The sequence below is a fragment of the Diplotaxodon limnothrissa genome, linkage group LG20 (genome assembly GCF_057381915.1).
Source record: "Diplotaxodon limnothrissa isolate DT_005_m linkage group LG20, D_limnothrissa_male_GT1.1, whole genome shotgun sequence".
Taxonomy (NCBI): Eukaryota; Metazoa; Chordata; class Actinopteri; order Cichliformes; family Cichlidae; genus Diplotaxodon; species Diplotaxodon limnothrissa.
In genome coordinates this window covers 13,329,399-13,348,817 of record NC_140615.1, presented here as the reverse complement: position 1 = coordinate 13,348,817, position 19,419 = coordinate 13,329,399, and the positions used below count along the sequence as shown (strand labels likewise).

Sequence of the window (19,419 nt, the reverse complement as noted above, 5' to 3'; positions counted from 1 at the left end):
CATGTTCTTTAGAACCAAACTGGCTGCTCGAACTGATGAATGATACCACACTGAGCTCTCTGCAAGGGAACGAATGAGCTCGATTCCCTAAAATATCAGCCAGCGAGTCCAAACACACTGATTTTTACTAACGGATAAAATGATGTTAACTTTTCTATCAACTTCTTTTGCTCGTTATCACCTTATTAACTGTTCGGGGGTGAGAATGAAGCCTTGTACAAACTCTGGGTAAAGTAGTGTTTAGAAACGAGAACACTGAACGGGAAGTTAAAACACATCATAGACACCTCAGCTTCACTACTGGAACTTCAACATTATGCACTACACACTGTACAGTAATGCCACTGTCTTGCACATGTCTCAACTCTGTATATTTTTATATATTTTATTTTATTTTTACTCTATTTAATTTGTAAAAATGTGTATACACACACACACACACACACACACAGAAAAACATTTAGTATACACATCCAGAAATGCATATACTATTATATATTGTACATATATTTATTAGTTTCAGATTAGCCATCCTTGTATTTTGCTTTGTTTACGTTATTGTATTTGCACAACTCTGTTGCTTGTGAAGCTCGCACACAAGAATTTCACTCACATGTACTGTACCAATGTACCTGCACATGTGATGTGACAATAAAAGTGATTTGATTTGATTTGATAAAAGAAAAAGGCGCAGCGGTGTTCCTTCTCCGAGTGGGGGGGCTTCTTCCGTCTCCAGGCGTCTTCAGGAGTTTTTAAGTTTCCTTGGTGTAGAGGCTAAGCCTACGCTTGAAGCCACTGAGGTGGTCGTTAACGGGGGTGACGCGATGTCACTGGTATGCATGAATGTTCACAGTCCAATAAATCCAGCAGTATGTATCTTGTCATTTTTGGTCTTTATTCCGTATCGACATAGCATAACAGCGCAACGGTCACAAACTGTTTGCCTTCTCAATGACACACCTGATGCCGATTACGTGCGTCTACCTTAAATACCTTTACATTACATAATCAAAACAGAAAAAGGTAACCTCTAGTGACCACATAAGGTATTAACCCAAGAATGGCTCCTACACCCCGGCCCCTAATTGAAATGGCTATCAGACATGGCAATTCTAATCACAAAGAAAATAAGGAGCCACTAATAGAGTCTACTTTAGACCTATACATTCACATAAATAAACATAAGTAACACACTTTTAGATTACAGTCTCATGTAACAAGCAAAGTTTGGTTACAGGTCTTTCCAGAATATTAGTCTTTGTTTTTAAACGTGCAGATCGCACGAGTCCTTTTTTGTCACAAATGGCTTCCAGAACTCTTCCAAGTGGCCAGGAACCACGCGGTGCAGAAGAATCCATTATAATGACTATATCTCCAGGTTTTAGATTCTTCTTCTTTTGGTTCCATTTTTGTCTCTCCTGTAACAAAGGCAGGTATTCGCGTATCCATCGTTTCCAAAAAAGGTCTGAGATGTACTGAGCCTGTTTCCATCTTCTCTTCAGATACATATCCTGAGGGTCAAATAGTCCGGGTGGTAAAGATGGTTTTCCTTTCATCAGGAGGATGTGATTTGGTGTAAGTGGCTCTAGGTCTTTTGGATCATCAGAAAGCTTTGTGATGGGTCTGTCATTTAAAATTGCTTCAATTTCACATAGAACCGTATTTAAGCCATCGTCGTCCAACTGTTGTTGCTGAAGAACGGATCTCAGAATCTTTCTGATCATACGAATTATCCGTTCCCAAATTCCACCATGATGTGATGCTCCAGGCGGATTAAAACTCCATCTTATTCCAATGTGTCGCAAAGCATCCGCTATTTGGGTATGTTTCAGCGATTCAAGAGCCTCCCTTAACTCTCTGTCTGCTCCGACAAAGTTGGTTCCATTGTCCGATTGGATGTGAGCGACTTGACCTCTTCGACTCACAAAACGACGCAAAGCATTAATGCAGGCATCTGTGTTTAGAGAGCTAGCCACTTCCAAGTGCACTGCTCGGCTGGCTAAACAGGTGAAAATGACTCCATAGCGTTTAGCTGTACCTCGTCCTCTTTTCACTTCAATAGGTCCGAAGTAATCAACCCCGACATTGGTGAATGGTGGGTTATCTGGCAAGATTCTTTCCTTGAGTAAATCTGCCATCTTTTGCTCCAAGGCTTTTCCATGATATTTCCTGCAAAAATTACATTCTGCGATAACCTTCCTTACAGCTGAGTTGGCCTTTGTGATCCAGTATCTTCTCCTTAGTGTGGATAAGGTGTGGTTACGACCGCTATGACCAAGCTGTTGATGAATGTGCTTTAGGATGAGACTTGCTACATGTTGATCCTTTGCAAGAACAAAGGGATGCTTTATTTCTTCTGGTAAGGAGCCCTTTGTCAGTCGTCCCCCAACTCTTAAGAGGCCTTTATCGTCAAGATAAGGATCTAATCTATAAATTGAGCTGTGCCTGCTCACAGAACCTTTCCCACTTGACAACGTAGCAACCTCCTCTCCAAATCGTTGTTGCTGGCAAAATCTAATAATGGCAAGCTCAGCTTCCAGAAGATCCTTTGAAGATAGTCTGTACAGTTGCGTTTTCTTTACTTTCTCCTTTGTAGTACCTTTACAAATTGGGTTATCTGAGTAAGGTTGCGGTCTTTTTTTCTTATTTCTCATTGAACGAAGGATTTCCTTCAGTCTAAGGAACCAAGCAACAGCAACCTTGAGCCTTCTCCAGTCTGAGAAGTACACCATCAATTGACATGTAGCATCTAGCAAGTCTTTTACCTGAGTAACATTTACTGTGGCCTCACCTTTGACTTCAGGGTCCTCTGGTTCTAAGGAGCATTCCATTAAATTGGTTGGCCAATCACTTTCCGGCTTCTGCAGAAAGCTTGGTCCTTCGATCCAGCGGCTGCTATGAACAACGTTCCCAGCCTTGAGCCCTCTTGTAGCATCATCTGCTGGGTTTTTCTTCGAGCTTACATATCTCCATTGTGATTGTTTAGTTGCAGTTGTAATGAATGAGACTCTGTTTGCCACAAAGGTAAGGAATCGTTTATCCTCATTCATTATATATTTTAATACAGATGTACTATCTGTCCAAAATATAGATTGCTCGAGTTTCATTCTCAACTGAGCCCTTAACATGAGATCCACTCGGACGGCAACTACAGCAGCTGTTAGTTCCAGACGTGGAATAGTGACAGGTTTTAGAGGTGTTACTCTTGCCTTGCCCATCAAGAACGCGACGTGGATGGATTTCCTATTATCTTGCATGCGCAGATATGACACGGTTCCATATCCAGATTCACCAGCATCTGAAAAATGGTGTAGCTGTGCATGTGAGAGAGGTCCAAACTCTCTTGGTTGTATACACCTTTTAACCTTGAAATGGGAAAGCATTTGCAAATCACTGAGCCAACCTTTCCACTTTTGCAACATGGTTTGGGGTATTGGTTCATCCCATCCCAGTTTCCTTTTGCAAAGCTCCTGCTGCATTCCTTTGGCAGGCAGCAGGACTGGTGCAAGAAATCCCAATGGATCGTAAATGGAACTTGATATTGATAACATTCCACGCCTAGTACAGGATTTTTGAGGGATATCCATTTTGAAGTTGAATGTATCAGTTTCCACGCACCACTGCAAGCCCAGAGCTCTTTCTACCGGAAGTTTGTCTCTGTCAAGATTTAATTCTTTCAAGTCTTTAGCCCTTTGCTCCTCAGAGATACTTTGCAACAGGGTGCGATTGTTACTGACCCACTTGGTCAGTGTAAATCCTCCCCTTTGACTGTGCTGAAAGATCTTTGACCAAATCGACAGCATCTGAGGTGGAGGCCACACTCTTTAAACAGTCGTCCACATAGAAGTTCTCTTTCAGCGTTTCACATACCTTGTCTAGGAATTCAGTCTTATTGTCCTCAGCTGTTTTTCTCAAAGCGAAACTGGCGCAGCTAGGGGAAGATACTGCACCGAACAGATGAACAGTCATGCGAAACTCAATTATGTCCTTGCTCAGATCTCCATCTGGCCACCATAAAAAACGCAGAAAGTCTCTGTCTTCTTTGGCAACTTTAACTTGATAAAACATTGCCTTTATGTCACCCATAAATGCGACTGGATCCTGTCGAAATCTAAGCAAAACCCCAAGCAATGTGCTTGTGAGATTAGGACCTTGTAAGAGCTGCTTGTTTAATGATGTCCCCTGGAATGATGCCCCACAGTCAAATACAATTCTTATGGATCGTTTTCTGGGATGGTAAACTGCGTGATGAGGAATGTACCACTTCTTTCCATTTTCGCAAGACAGCTGCTGTGAAGGTATTTGCTCTGCATATCCATTACTTATCATCTCGTCCATAAAGTTTTTATATTCTTTATGCAACTGTTCATTGTTGAGAAGTTTTCGTTGTAGACTTTGCAATCTTTGTTTAACTATGGAGAAATTGTTTGGCATCTTTATGTTATCCTTTTTAAAAGGTAACTTCAAACAGTAGTGTCCGTCTTCCATTGTTGCAGATTTTTCCATGATCTTCATGAACTTAAGGTCCTCCCTTGACAAACCCTTTTCCTCTGTAACCCTTTCATTAAAGTCATAGTTATATTGACTTTTCAGCATCTCCTCCAGCTTACAAACAGATATCCTATTTACAACTGTTGGTGGGTGCTCGCTGTCCAAGTTGCTTTTACCATCTTCCATGGGCCCATTTATGACCCAGCCCAATGCTGTTCTTATAGCATATGGGCCATTCCCCTGGCTATGAATGACCTCCCATGGTTCCAATAACTTGGGAGCGTTGCATCCAATCAGCAGGTCCACATTAGCCATTATGTGGGGAATTTGAACCTTTGACAGATATGGCCACCTGATCAGATCTTCTTCCTTTACAAAGTTATCCGTGGTGACAGGCATCCTTTCCTGTGTTAGGATTTCTGGAAGTTCATAGAAGGCATTGCTGCCTAAACCAGAAACTTCAAGACCAGTAAGTGAGTGGGCAGAGACGACCTTTTCTTGACCCATCGTTTGTAACAGGAAGTGAGTTCTTTTGCCCACAAGATTTAGCTTTTGCATGAGGTGCTCTGAACAGAAGCTAGCTGAACTGCCAGGATCTAAAAAAGCATATGTCTGTATGACATGACTACCTTTAACAGACTTTATTTGAACTGGCAGAATGGAAAGCAAACCGCTTTCTCTTCCGGCCCCTGTATGACCACAAGTTTTTACATTCTTTGAAGAGGAGGGCTCTCCATAGCATTCACCATCGTTATCAATATGGAGGACAGTGGGATGACCTTTACCACACGTTCTACATATCAAACGCTTAGCACAGTCCTTGCTTATGTGCCCAGCACCTAAGCAACCAAAACACAGCCCTTTCTCCTTTAGAAAAAGCATTTTGTCTCTGTGCTTCTTCCGCTGAAACTGTTGACACTCCTCCAGTGTGTGTCATTGAGTACAGCAGACACAAGATGGCTTTACTGTAAAGTCATGGCTTGTTGTAGTAATCAGCCTTTCCGTACTGTAGGTTTTTTTCATGATCATGGGTGTGGCTGTAGCAGCAAAGCTGTTCCCTTTAATTTGTTTGCTTGGTTGTGACTTCAGTCTGTTGTCAACCTTTGAGACAGGGATTGTTGACGTTACATTCTGAATGTCCCCAAACAAAGGATCTGAAAGAATTTTCACCTGCTTTTCAATAAATGCAACCAAATCTTCAAACTGAGCTCTGTGTTTAGAGGTTTCCAATATATCATATGCGAACGCTCTCCATTTCTCTCTCATTTTATATGGCAACTTGCACAAAATGATTTTCATGTTCACTGGCATGTCCAGTTCCTGCATATGTTGCAATGTTTCCATGACATTACAACTCCCACGTAAGAAAAGAGAATATGCTTGCAATGATTTCACATCTTCATTTTTAATTGCAGGCCAAGATAACGCCTTGTCAATATAAGCAGTTGCAATTTTATATTCATTTCCAAAGTGTTCTTTGAGCAGTTGCTTTGCTTGTATATAGCCTTGTCCTGCAGCCATATGTTGACAACTGCGTACCAGCTCTCTCGGCTGTCCTGTTGTAAACTGCTCCAAATAATACAAGCAGTCCCTCTTATTGGCCTTTTCTTCCACTCCTTGTTCAAACACATTAATGAAAGAGATATACTGAAGAGGATCACCATCGAATACAGGTATTTTCCTGGATGGTAATGACGATGCACGCTGATGCTGAACAAGGGTTGCAGTTATTTCATTTTGTCTTTGTAAAATGGTACAAATGTCCTCCAACCGTCCTTCTGCCGCTGTAGGAATTGACCTGGGCGATGGAGGATCCACATTGTGAAATTGCATTGTGATGACCGTTTCAGCTTGTGGCTCACCTTCAATTTCCGTTCCTGGCAGGATCATTGCAGATATGTTGCTTTCAGTCTGTACTATTTGCACTGCAGGTTTATCTTCATTGACTGGTGTACTAGGCTTGACTGTGGCTGAAGCAGCTGTTTTCTTGATTTCCCTTTCATAATATGAATTCATAGCATTGGACGATATGTTAGATATACTTTGAACTTCAGCAGCTTGGAGAACAGCTAACTTTGCAGAAGAGGCAGAAAGCAGCGCTTCAAGCTCAAGCTGTTCACGTTTCCTCCTTAGCTTTAGCTCTTGCTCCTCCAAAGCATGCTTCTCTTTTAAGACTGCCATACAAGCGAGTAATGCTGCCTTTTCTGCTTTTGCCTTGATTTTGGCAGAAGAAGTTGTGCTCACTTTACCACTAGATGAGCTTTTAGTGACTGAAGATTTACCAACAACATTTGAAACACTGTCCTCTGGCTTAACGCCATCATCAACACCATGATCATCCTTTAAATGTAAATATATACAGAACTTGAGGACATTACCTACATGTAAATATCTAAATAATTATAAATTTGTTGTGTTTTCTTTAACAATGTCAGAAGGAGAGAGGCACTGAGGCACCGTCTTCTGCCCCCCGACGCTCCTGCTGCGCCTCCTCCTTCTGACAGGAACTGCTTACAGAACAAGCATGAATGATGCCTGAGTGGACACACACAACTCACAAGTTCCTGGCTCTGTCAGCTCCTCTGCAGAGGGTTTCCCTAAGAAGGTGGACCTAGCAGGGTCACCGGGGGACGGGGAGCTGTGCCTCACGGCCCTCACTTCGTCGGAGAAACCCTCATGCAGAGTTCAGAAACTTGTGTGTTGAGTATGTCGCTGTGAGCCTCCACCATTTAACTAGTGGGTGAAGCCTGAACTGTCTAGAGACAGACCAGACCAGCTGCACAACACAGACACTTCAAACCTGAGGACAAATCTGAGAGAACAGAAAAAGGAAAGGAAACTTAGCTTAGAACCATGCAGCGCTACAGGAGACGGCAGCACTGCAGAGGTGAGGACCGGCACCTGTTTGAAAGAGACAAATGCACACAAACACACACAACAACGAACGAGAAACAAACACAGAGAGAGGAAAAAGTGGTTATACAGAACTTGAGGACATTATCTACATGTAATTATCTACATAATTATAAATTTGTTGTGTTTTCTTTAACAATGTCAGAAGGAGAGAGGCACTGAGGCACCGTCTTCCGCCCCCCGACGCTCCTGCTGCGCCTCCTCCTTCTGACAGGAACTGCCTACAGAACAAGCATGAATGATGCCTGAGTGGACACACACAACTCACAAGTTCCTGGCTCTGTCAGCTCCTCTGCAGAGGGTTTCCCTAAGAAGGTGGACCTAGCAGGGTCACCGGGGGACGGGGAGCTGTGCCTCACGGCCCTCACTTCGTCGGAGAAACCCTCATGCAGAGTTCAGAAACTTGTGTGTTGAGTATGTCGCTGTGAGCCTCCACCATTTAACTAGTGGGTGAAGCCTGAACTGTCTAGAGACAGACCAGACCAGCTGCACAACACAGACACTTCAAACCTGAGGACAAATCTGAGAGAACAGAAAAAGGAAAGGAAACTTAGCTTAGAACCATGCAGCGCTACAGGAGACGGCAGCACTGCAGAGGTGAGGACCGGCACCTGTTTGAAAGAGACAAATGCACACAAACACACACAACAACGAACGAGAAACAAACACAGAGAGAGGAAAAAGTGGTTATACAGAACTTGAGGACATTATCTACATGTAATTATCTACATAATTATAAATTTGTTGTGCTTTCTTTAACAATGTCAGAAGGAGAGAGGCACTGAGGCACCGTCTTCCGCCCCCCGACGCTCCTGCTGCGCCTCCTCCTTCTGACAGGAACTGCCTACAGAACAAGCATGAATGATGCCTGAGTGGACACACACAACTCACAAGTTCCTGGCTCTGTCAGCTCCTCTGCAGAGGGTTTCCCTAATAAGGTGGACCTAGCAGGGTCACCGGGGGACGGGGAGCTGTGCCTCACGGCCCTCACTTCGTCGGAGAAACCCTCATGCAGAGTTCAGAAACTTGTGTGTTGAGTATGTCGCTGTGAGCCTCCACCATTTAACTAGTGGGTGAAGCCTGAACTGTCTAGAGACAGACCAGACCAGCTGCACAACACAGACACTTCAAACCTGAGGACAAATCTGAGAGAACAGAAAAAGGAAAGGAAACTTAGCTTAGAACCATGCAGCAGCGCTACAGGAGACGGCAGCACTGCAGAGGTGAGGACCGGCACCTGTTTGAAAGAGACAAATGCACACAAACACACACAACAACGAACGAGGAACAAACACAGAGAGAGGAAAAAGTGGTTATACAGAACTTGAGGACATTATCTACATGTAATTATCTACATAATTATAAATTTGTTGTGTTTTCTTTAACAATGTCAGAAGGAGAGAGGCACTGAGGCACCGTCTTCCGCCCCCCGACGCTCCTGCTGCGCCTCCTCCTTCTGACAGGAACTGCCTACAGAACAAGCATGAATGATGCCTGAGTGGACACACACAACTCACAAGTTCCTGGCTCTGTCAGCTCCTCTGCAGAGGGTTTCCCTAAGAAGGTGGACCTAGCAGGGTCACCGGGGGACGGGGAGCTGTGCCTCACGGCCCTCACTTCGTCGGAGAAACCCTCATGCAGAGTTCAGAAACTTGTGTGTTGAGTATGTCGCTGTGAGCCTCCACCATTTAACTAGTGGGTGAAGCCTGAACTGTCTAGAGACAGACCAGACCAGCTGCACAACACAGACACTTCAAACCTGAGGACAAATCTGAGAGAACAGAAAAAGGAAAGGAAACTTAGCTTAGAACCATGCAGCGCTACAGGAGACGGCAGCACTGCAGAGGTGAGGACCGGCACCTGTTTGAAAGAGACAAATGCACACAAACACACACAACAACGAACGAGAAACAAAGACAGAGAGAGGAAAAAGTGGTTATACAGAACTTGAGGACATTATCTACATGTAATTATCTACATAATTATAAATTTGTTGTGCTTTCTTTAACAATGTCAGAAGGAGAGAGGCACTGAGGCACCGTCTTCCGCCCCCCGACGCTCCTGCTGCGCCTCCTCCTTCTGACAGGAACTGCCTACAGAACAAGCATGAATGATGCCTGAGTAGACACACACAACTCACAAGTTCCTGGCTCTGTCAGCTCCTCTGCAGAGGGTTTCCCTAAGAAGGTGGACCTAGCAGGGTCACCGGGGGACGGGGAGCTGTGCCTCACGGCCCTCACTTCGTCGGAGAAACCCTCATGCAGAGTTCAGAAACTTGTGTGTTGAGTATGTCGCTGTGAGCCTCCACCATTTAACTAGTGGGTGAAGCCTGAACTGTCTAGAGACAGACCAGACCAGCTGCACAACAGAGACACTTCAAACCTGAGGACAAATCTGAGAGAACAGAAAAAGGAAAGGAAACTTAACTTAGAACCATGCAGCGCTACAGGAGACGGCAGCACTGCAGAGGTGAGGACCGGCACCTGTTTGAAAGAGACAAATGCACACAAACACACACAACAACGAACGAGAAACAAACACAGAGAGAGGAAAAAGTGGTTATACAGAACTTGAGGACATTATCTACATGTAATTATCTACATAATTATAAATTTGTTGTGCTTTCTTTAACAATGTCAGAAGGAGAGAGGCACTGAGGCACCGTCTTCCGCCCCCCGACGCTCCTGCTGCGCCTCCTCCTTCTGACAGGAACTGCCTACAGAACAAGCATGAATGATGCCTGAGTGGACACACACGACTCACAAGTTCCTGGCTCTGTCAGCTCCTCTGCAGAGGGTTTCCCTAAGAAGGTGGACCTAGCAGTGTCACCGGGGGACGGGGAGCTGTGCCTCACGGCCCTCACTTCGTCGGAGAAACCCTCATGCAGAGTTCAGAAACTTGTGTGTTGAGTATGTCGCTGTGAGCCTCCACCATTTAACTAGTGGGTGAAGCCTGAACTGTCTAGAGACAGACCAGACCAGCTGCACAACACAGACACTTCAAACCTGAGGACAAATCTGAGAGAACAGAAAAAGGAAAGGAAACTTAGCTTAGAACCACGCAGCGCTACAGGAGACGGCAGCACTGCAGAGGTGAGGACCGGCACCTGTTTGAAAGAGACAAATGCACACAAACACACACAACAACGAACGAGAAACAAACACAGAGAGAGGAAAAAGTGGTTATACAGAACTTGAGGACATTATCTACATGTAATTATCTACATAATTATAAATTTGTTGTGTTTTCTTTAACAATGTCAGAAGGAGAGAGGCACTGAGGCACCGTCTTCCGCCCCCCGACGCTCCTGCTGCGCCTCCGCCTTCTGACAGGAACTGCCTACAGAACAAGCATGAATGATGCCTGAGTGGACACACACAACTCACAAGTTCCTGGCTCTGTCAGCTCCTCTGCAGAGGGTTTCCCTAAGAAGGTGGACCTAGCAGGGTCACCGGGGGACGGGGAGCTGTGCCTCACGGCCCTCACTTCATCATCCAGTGAACAAATGACTATCAGTGAATGTTTCTGTGGCAACATAAAACGCAAGCTAAATTCTCAATAGGTGACCGTTTTCATCCTTCTTGAGCTTTCTTATCATCACATTAGTCACTATTTTCTTGTGTCCTTTTGTTGAACACGAAGGTCTGGATGATCAGCAGTTCTGTGACCATGAGAGGAGCTCCAGTCTCAACCAGGAGGACCCAGAGCCTCTACAGACTAAAGAGGAACAGGAGGAAATCTCCACCAATCAGGGAGGAGAGCAGCTTGCACTGAAGCAGGAGGATGAAGGGATTAATGTCTGGACCGGAGAACAGCTGGATTTGTTGTGGAAACCTGGATCACGGCTGACCAGATTTGGTATGTAAAAGTGTAATAAGCAGATTTCATAATATAGAAATGAATATGACTTATAACAAAATGTCACAAAGACACATGGCGTGCATTACCGCCTGGGATACTGCCTCACTGGAGACATGTTTTCTGTTTCAGATTTAAGTCATGTTAGCCCAGAACTGTACGCAGAATGTAGAAAAATGTTGAGACAATGAAAACTGTGGATTATTGGCCACAAGGACCAAGTTGGAGTAGTGAGCTGTACGCCTCATAAATGATGACTTTCTGCATGTAAACAGAATTCTTCTCTGTTCGCTGCATGAGAGAGAATATTTAAATATCGCTCACATATCTGAGAGACCTGCTCACAGTGTGACTTTTTTCTTGTGTGTTCTGTCCATCAAGACCTCCCACAGCAACATGATTGTAAGGAAAATGAGGATCTGGATGACCCGCAGGTCTGTAGCCAGGAAAGGAACTCCAGTCTGGACCAGCAGAACACAGAAACACTATAAAATAAAACTACAATATAAGACGAGAAACGTCTTATATTGGGATATGAGATTTTGGTCATGTCGCACAGCCCTAGCTAATGTTAGTCTTTAAAAAAAGAATGTACTTCCAGATGTTTCTTTCGGGTGGAGTCTTTATAGTTGAGAGCAGCTCGGTTTCTGGGTCCATTGTATAACTGACGCCACCAACATTACCAAGAGACTTACACTAGAGCTTCTTGTTGCGTGTTTTGTTTGGGTTTCCGGTAATGCGTGAAATCAACAAAATTAGAGAGGGTATAGCCTGACATATGAAACAGGAAAAGACCATCGTGTAATCCATTTATTTAGAAGTAACTGTATTCTAATTATTACCAAATTATCGGTAACTATCGGCGGCACGGTGGTTAGCACTGTTGCCTCACAGCAAGAAAGTCCTGAGTTCAATTCCACCATCAGGCCGGGGTCTTTCTGTGTGGAGTTTGCATGTTCTCACCGTGTTTGCGTGGGTTCTCTCCGGGTACTCCGGCTTCCTCCCACCGTCCAAAGACATGCAGCTTGTGGGGATAGGTTAATTGGATAATCCAAATTGCCACTAGGTGTGAATGTGAGTGTGAATGGTTGTCTGTCCCTATGTGTTGGCCCTGCGACAGACTGGCGACCTGTCCAGGGTGTACCTCACCTTTCGCCCTATAACAGCTGGGATAGGCTCCAGCGCCCCCCGCGACCCTGAAAAGGATAAGCGAATGGATGGATGGATATCGGAATACAGTTACTCATGTTTTGTATTTTAAATGCATAATGCCGGTACATGTATGCCGTTACTCCCTAACACTGCATCTATGTAAACATACTTACGGCCACTTTGTTAACTACACCCGTTCAACTACTCTTTAATCCAAAATGTAATCAGCCAATCAGATGGCAGCAGTCCATGCATTTCAGCATATAGCGATCAGTGACGGTGATTGAAATCACTTTGATCATGGTGTGGGTGTTGGTGCCACATTGGCTGATCTGAGTATTTCAGAAACTGCTGATCTGTTTAAATTTCCAGCACAAACATCTGCATGATTTACAGAGAGTAGTCCAAAAAAGAGAAAATATGCAGTTCCCTTAAAATGACATTGAGTTCTCTGTACTCGGGTCTCCAGAGTTACCAGCTCTCAACCCAACAGAGCATCTTTGGAATGTAGTGGACCATGAGATTTGCATCATATTTATTAGTAAAATGTTAAAAGATTAGCATTAACAGCATATCTTACCTGCCGTCGTAAAATACTTTAAGCTTTCATGATCATATTCAGATCATGCTGCTGTTCATTTGTTTGTTTATTCACAGTGTGTGATGATCACTGGCAGTCACATCTAAAAATCAGACCCCAGACAGCTGTAAGGTTATCAACATCATCCAGTGAACAAATGACTATCAGTGAATGTTTCTGTGGCAACATAAAACGCAAGCTAAATTCTCAATAGGTGACCGTTTTCATCCTTCTTGAGCTTTCTTATCATCACATTAGTCACTATTTTCTTGTGTCCTTTTGTTGAACACGAAGGTCTGGATGATCAGCAGTTCTGTGACCATGAGAGGAGCTCCAGTCTCAACCAGGAGGACCCAGAGCCTCTACAGACTAAAGAGGAACAGGAGGAAATCTCCACCAATCAGGGAGGAGAGCAGCTTGCACTGAAGCAGGAGGATGAAGGGATTAATGTCTGGACCGGAGAACAGCTGGATTTGTTGTGGAAACCTGGATCACGGCTGACCAGATTTGGTATGTAAAAGTGTAATAAGCAGATTTCATAATATAGAAATGAATATGACTTATAACAAAATGTCACAAAGACACATGGCGTGCATTACCGCCTGGGATACTGCCTCACTGGAGACATGTTTTCTGTTTCAGATTTAAGTCATGTTAGCCCAGAACTGTACGCAGAATGTAGAAAAATGTTGAGACAATGAAAACTGTGGATTATTGGCCACAAGGACCAAGTTGGAGTAGTGAGCTGTACGCCTCATAAATGATGACTTTCTGCATGTAAACAGAATTCTTCTCTGTTCACTGCATGAGAGAGAATATTTAAATATCGCTCACATATCTGAGAGACCTGCTCACAGTGTGACTTTTTTCTTGTGTGTTCTGTCCATCAAGACCTCCCACAGCAACATGATTGTAAGGAAAATGAGGATCTGGATGACCCGCAGGTCTGTAGCCAGGAAAGGAACTCCAGTCTGGACCAGCAGAACACAGAAACACTATAAAATAAAACTACAATATAAGACGAGAAACGTCTTATATTGGGATATGAGATTTTGGTCATGTCGCACAGCCCTAGCTAATGTTAGTCTTTAAAAAAAGAATGTACTTCCAGATGTTTCTTTCGGGTGGAGTCTTTATAGTTGAGAGCAGCTCGGTTTCTGGGTCCATTGTATAACTGACGCCACCAACATTACCAAGAGACTTACACTAGAGCTTCTTGTTGCGTGTTTTGTTTGGGTTTCCGGTAATGCGTGAAATCAACAAAATTAGAGAGGGTATAGCCTGACATATGAAACAGGAAAAGACCATCGTGTAATCCATTTATTTAGAAGTAACTGTATTCTAATTATTACCAAATTATCGGTAACTATCGGCGGCACGGTGGTTAGCACTGTTGCCTCACAGCAAGAAAGTCCTGAGTTCAATTCCACCATCAGGCCGGGGTCTTTCTGTGTGGAGTTTGCATGTTCTCACCGTGTTTGCGTGGGTTCTCTCCGGGTACTCCGGCTTCCTCCCACCGTCCAAAGACATGCAGCTTGTGGGGATAGGTTAATTGGATAATCCAAATTGCCACTAGGTGTGAATGTGAGTGTGAATGGTTGTCTGTCCCTATGTGTTAGCCCTGCGACAGACTGGCGACCTGTCCAGGGTGTACCTCACCTTTCGCCCTATAACAGCTGGGATAGGCTCCAGCGCCCCCCGCGACCCTGAAAAGGATAAGCGAATGGATGGATGGATATCGGAATACAGTTACTCATGTTTTGTATTTTAAATGCATAACGCCGGTACATGTATGCCGTTACTCCCTAACACTGCATCTATGTAAACATACTTACGGCCACTTTGTTAACTACACCCGTTCAACTACTCTTTAATCCAAAATGTAATCAGCCAATCAGATGGCAGCAGTCCATGCATTTCAGCATATAGCGATCAGTGACGGTGATTGAAATCACTTTGATCATGGTGTGGGTGTTGGTGCCACATTGGCTGATCTGAGTATTTCAGAAACTGCTGATCTGTTTAAATTTCCAGCACAAACATCTGCATGATTTACAGAGAGTAGTCCAAAAAAGAGAAAATATGCAGTTCCCTTAAAATGACATTGAGTTCTCTGTACTCGGGTCTCCAGAGTTACCAGCTCTCAACCCAACAGAGCATCTTTGGAATGTAGTGGACCATGAGATTTGCATCATATTTATTAGTAAAATGTTAAAAGATTAGCATTAACAGCATATCTTACCTGCCGTCGTAAAATACTTTAAGCTTTCATGATCATATTCAGATCATGCTGCTGTTCATTTGTTTGTTTATTCACAGTGTGTGATGATCACTGGCAGTCACATCTAAAAATCAGACCCCAGACAGCTGTAAGGTTATCAACATCATCCAGTGAACAAATGACTATCAGTGAATGTTTCTGTGGCAACATAAAACGCAAGCTAAATTCTCAATAGGTGACCGTTTTCATCCTTCTTGAGCTTTCTTATCATCACATTAGTCACTATTTTCTTGTGTCCTTTTGTTGAACACGAAGGTCTGGATGATCAGCAGTTCTGTGACCATGAGAGGAGCTCCAGTCTCAACCAGGAGGACCCAGAGCCTCTACAGACTAAAGAGGAACAGGAGGAAATCTCCACCAATCAGGGAGGAGAGCAGCTTGCACTGAAGCAGGAGGATGAAGGGATTAATGTCTGGACCGGAGAACAGCTGGATTTGTTGTGGAAACCTGGATCACGGCTGACCAGATTTGGTATGTAAAAGTGTAATAAGCAGATTTCATAATATAGAAATGAATATGACTTATAACAAAATGTCACAAAGACACATGGCGTGCATTACCGCCTGGGATACTGCCTCACTGGAGACATGTTTTCTGTTTCAGATTTAAGTCATGTTAGCCCAGAACTGTACGCAGAATGTAGAAAAATGTTGAGACAATGAAAACTGTGGATTATTGGCCACAAGGACCAAGTTGGAGTAGTGAGCTGTACGCCTCATAAATGATGACTTTCTGCATGTAAACAGAATTCTTCTCTGTTCGCTGCATGAGAGAGAATATTTAAATATCGCTCACATATCTGAGAGACCTGCTCACAGTGTGACTTTTTTCTTGTGTGTTCTGTCCATCAAGATCTCCCACAGCAACATGATTGTAAGGAAAATGAGGATCTGGATGACCCGCAGGTCTGTAGCCAGGAAAGGAACTCCAGTCTGGACCAGCAGAACACAGAAACACTATAAAATAAAACTACAATATAAGACGAGAAACGTCTTATATTGGGATATGAGATTTTGGTCATGTCGCACAGCCCTAGCTAATGTTAGTCTTTAAAAAAAGAATGTACTTCCAGATGTTTCTTTCGGGTGGAGTCTTTATAGTTGAGAGCAGCTCGGTTTCTGGGTCCATTGTATAACTGACGCCACCAACATTACCAAGAGACTTACACTAGAGCTTCTTGTTGCGTGTTTTGTTTGGGTTTCCGGTAATGCGTGAAATCAACAAAATTAGAGAGGGTATAGCCTGACATATGAAACAGGAAAAGACCATCGTGTAATCCATTTATTTAGAAGTAACTGTATTCTAATTATTACCAAATTATCGGTAACTATCGGCGGCACGGTGGTTAGCACTGTTGCCTCACAGCAAGAAAGTCCTGAGTTCAATTCCACCATCAGGCCGGGGTCTTTCTGTGTGGAGTTTGCATGTTCTCACCGTGTTTGCGTGGGTTCTCTCCGGGTACTCCGGCTTCCTCCCACCGTCCAAAGACATGCAGCTTGTGGGGATAGGTTAATTGGATAATCCAAATTGCCACTAGGTGTGAATGTGAGTGTGAATGGTTGTCTGTCCCTATGTGTTAGCCCTGCGACAGACTGGCGACCTGTCCAGGGTGTACCTCACCTTTCGCCCTATAACAGCTGGGATAGGCTCCAGCGCCCCCCGCGACCCTGAAAAGGATAAGCGAATGGATGGATGGATATCGGAATACAGTTACTCATGTTTTGTATTTTAAATGCATAACGCCGGTACATGTATGCCGTTACTCCCTAACACTGCATCTATGTAAACATACTTACGGCCACTTTGTTAACTACACCCGTTCAACTACTCTTTAATCCAAAATGTAATCAGCCAATCAGATGGCAGCAGTCCATGCATTTCAGCATATAGCGATCAGTGACGGTGATTGAAATCACTTTGATCATGGTGTGGGTGTTGGTGCCACATTGGCTGATCTGAGTATTTCAGAAACTGCTGATCTGTTTAAATTTCCAGCACAAACATCTGCATGATTTACAGAGAGTAGTCCAAAAAAGAGAAAATATGCAGTTCCCTTAAAATGACATTGAGTTCTCTGTACTCGGGTCTCCAGAGTTACCAGCTCTCAACCCAACAGAGCATCTTTGGAATGTAGTGGACCATGAGATTTGCATCATATTTATTAGTAAAATGTTAAAAGATTAGCATTAACAGCATATCTTACCTGCCGTCGTAAAATACTTTAAGCTTTCATGATCATATTCAGATCATGCTGCTGTTCATTTGTTTGTTTATTCACAGTGTGTGATGATCACTGGCAGTCACATCTAAAAATCAGACCCCAGACAGCTGTAAGGTTATCAACATCATCCAGTGAACAAATGACTATCAGTGAATGTTTCTGTGGCAACATAAAACGCAAGCTAAATTCTCAATAGGTGACCGTTTTCATCCTTCTTGAGCTTTCTTATCATCACATTAGTCACTATTTTCTTGTGTCCTTTTGTTGAACACGAAGGTCTGGATGATCAGCAGTTCTGTGACCATGAGAGGAGCTCCAGTCTCAACCAGGAGGACCCAGAGCCTCTACAGACTAAAGAGGAACAGGAGGAAATCTCCACCAATCAGGGAGGAGAGCAGCTTGCACTGAAGCAGGAGGATGAAGGGATTAATGTCTGGACCGGAGAACAGCTGGATTTGTTGTGGAAACCTGGATCACGGCTGACCAGATTTGGTATGTAAAAGTGTAATAAGCAGATTTCATAATATAGAAATGAATATGACTTATAACAAAATGTCACAAAGACACATGGCGTGCATTACCGCCTGGGATACTGCCTCACTGGAGACATGTTTTCTGTTTCAGATTTAAGTCATGTTAGCCCAGAACTGTACGCAGAATGTAGAAAAATGTTGAGACAATGAAAACTGTGGATTATTGGCCACAAGGACCAAGTTGGAGTAGTGAGCTGTACGCCTCATAAATGATGACTTTCTGCATGTAAACAGAATTCTTCTCTGTTCACTGCATGAGAGAGAATATTTAAATATCGCTCACATATCTGAGAGACCTGCTCACAGTGTGACTTTTTTCTTGTGTGTTCTGTCCATCAAGACCTCCCACAGCAACATGATTGTAAGGAAAATGAGGATCTGGATGACCCGCAGGTCTGTAGCCAGGAAAGGAACTCCAGTCTGGACCAGCAGAACACAGAAACACTATAAAATAAAACTACAATATAAGACGAGAAACGTCTTATATTGGGATATGAGATTTTGGTCATGTCGCACAGCCCTAGCTAATGTTAGTCTTTAAAAAAAGAATGTACTTCCAGATGTTTCTTTCGGGTGGAGTCTTTATAGTTGAGAGCAGCTCGGTTTCTGGGTCCATTGTATAACTGACGCCACCAACATTACCAAGAGACTTACACTAGAGCTTCTTGTTGCGTGTTTTGTTTGGGTTTCCGGTAATGCGTGAAATCAACAAAATTAGAGAGGGTATAGCCTGACATATGAAACAGGAAAAGACCATCGTGTAATCCATTTATTTAGAAGTAACTGTATTCTAATTATTACCAAATTATCGGTAACTATCGGCGGCACGGTGGTTAGCACTGTTGCCTCACAGCAAGAAAGTCCTGAGTTCAATTCCACCATCAGGCCGGGATCTTTCTGTGTGGAGTTTGCATGTTCTCACCGTGTTTGCGTGGGTTCTCTCCGGGTACTCCGGCTTCCTCCCACCGTCCAAAGACATGCAGCTTGTGGGGATAGGTTAATTGGATAATCCAAATTGCCACTAGGTGTGAATGTGAGTGTGAATGGTTGTCTGTCCCTATGTGTTGGCCCTGCGACAGACTGGCGACCTGTCCAGGGTGTACCTCACCTTTCGCCCTATAACAGCTGGGATAGGCTCCCGCGACCCTGAAAAGGATAAGCGAATGGATGGATGGATATCGGAATACAGTTACTCATGTTTTGTATTTTAAATGCATAATGCCGGTACATGTATGCCGTTACTCCCTAACACTGCATCTATGTAAACATACTTACGGCCACTTTGTTAACTACACCCGTTCAACTACTCTTTAATCCAAAATGTAATCAGCCAATCAGATGGCAGCAGTCCATGCATTTCAGCATATAGCGATCAGTGACGGTGATTGAA

At 43.7% G+C, this 19,419-nt stretch overlaps 1 protein-coding gene across 1 annotated transcript in view; it reads left to right on the top strand.

Annotated features, from left to right (window-relative positions):
• Positions 1–19,419, top strand: part of LOC146610672 (uncharacterized) — a 77,488-nt gene that overhangs the window by 38,693 nt on the left and 19,376 nt on the right. The window contains exon 4 of the mRNA XM_085344071.1: positions 11,047–11,262. Coding sequence (XP_085200197.1) covers positions 11,047–11,262 — 216 coding nt within the window. The remainder of the gene's footprint in view (positions 1–11,046; positions 11,263–19,419) is intronic.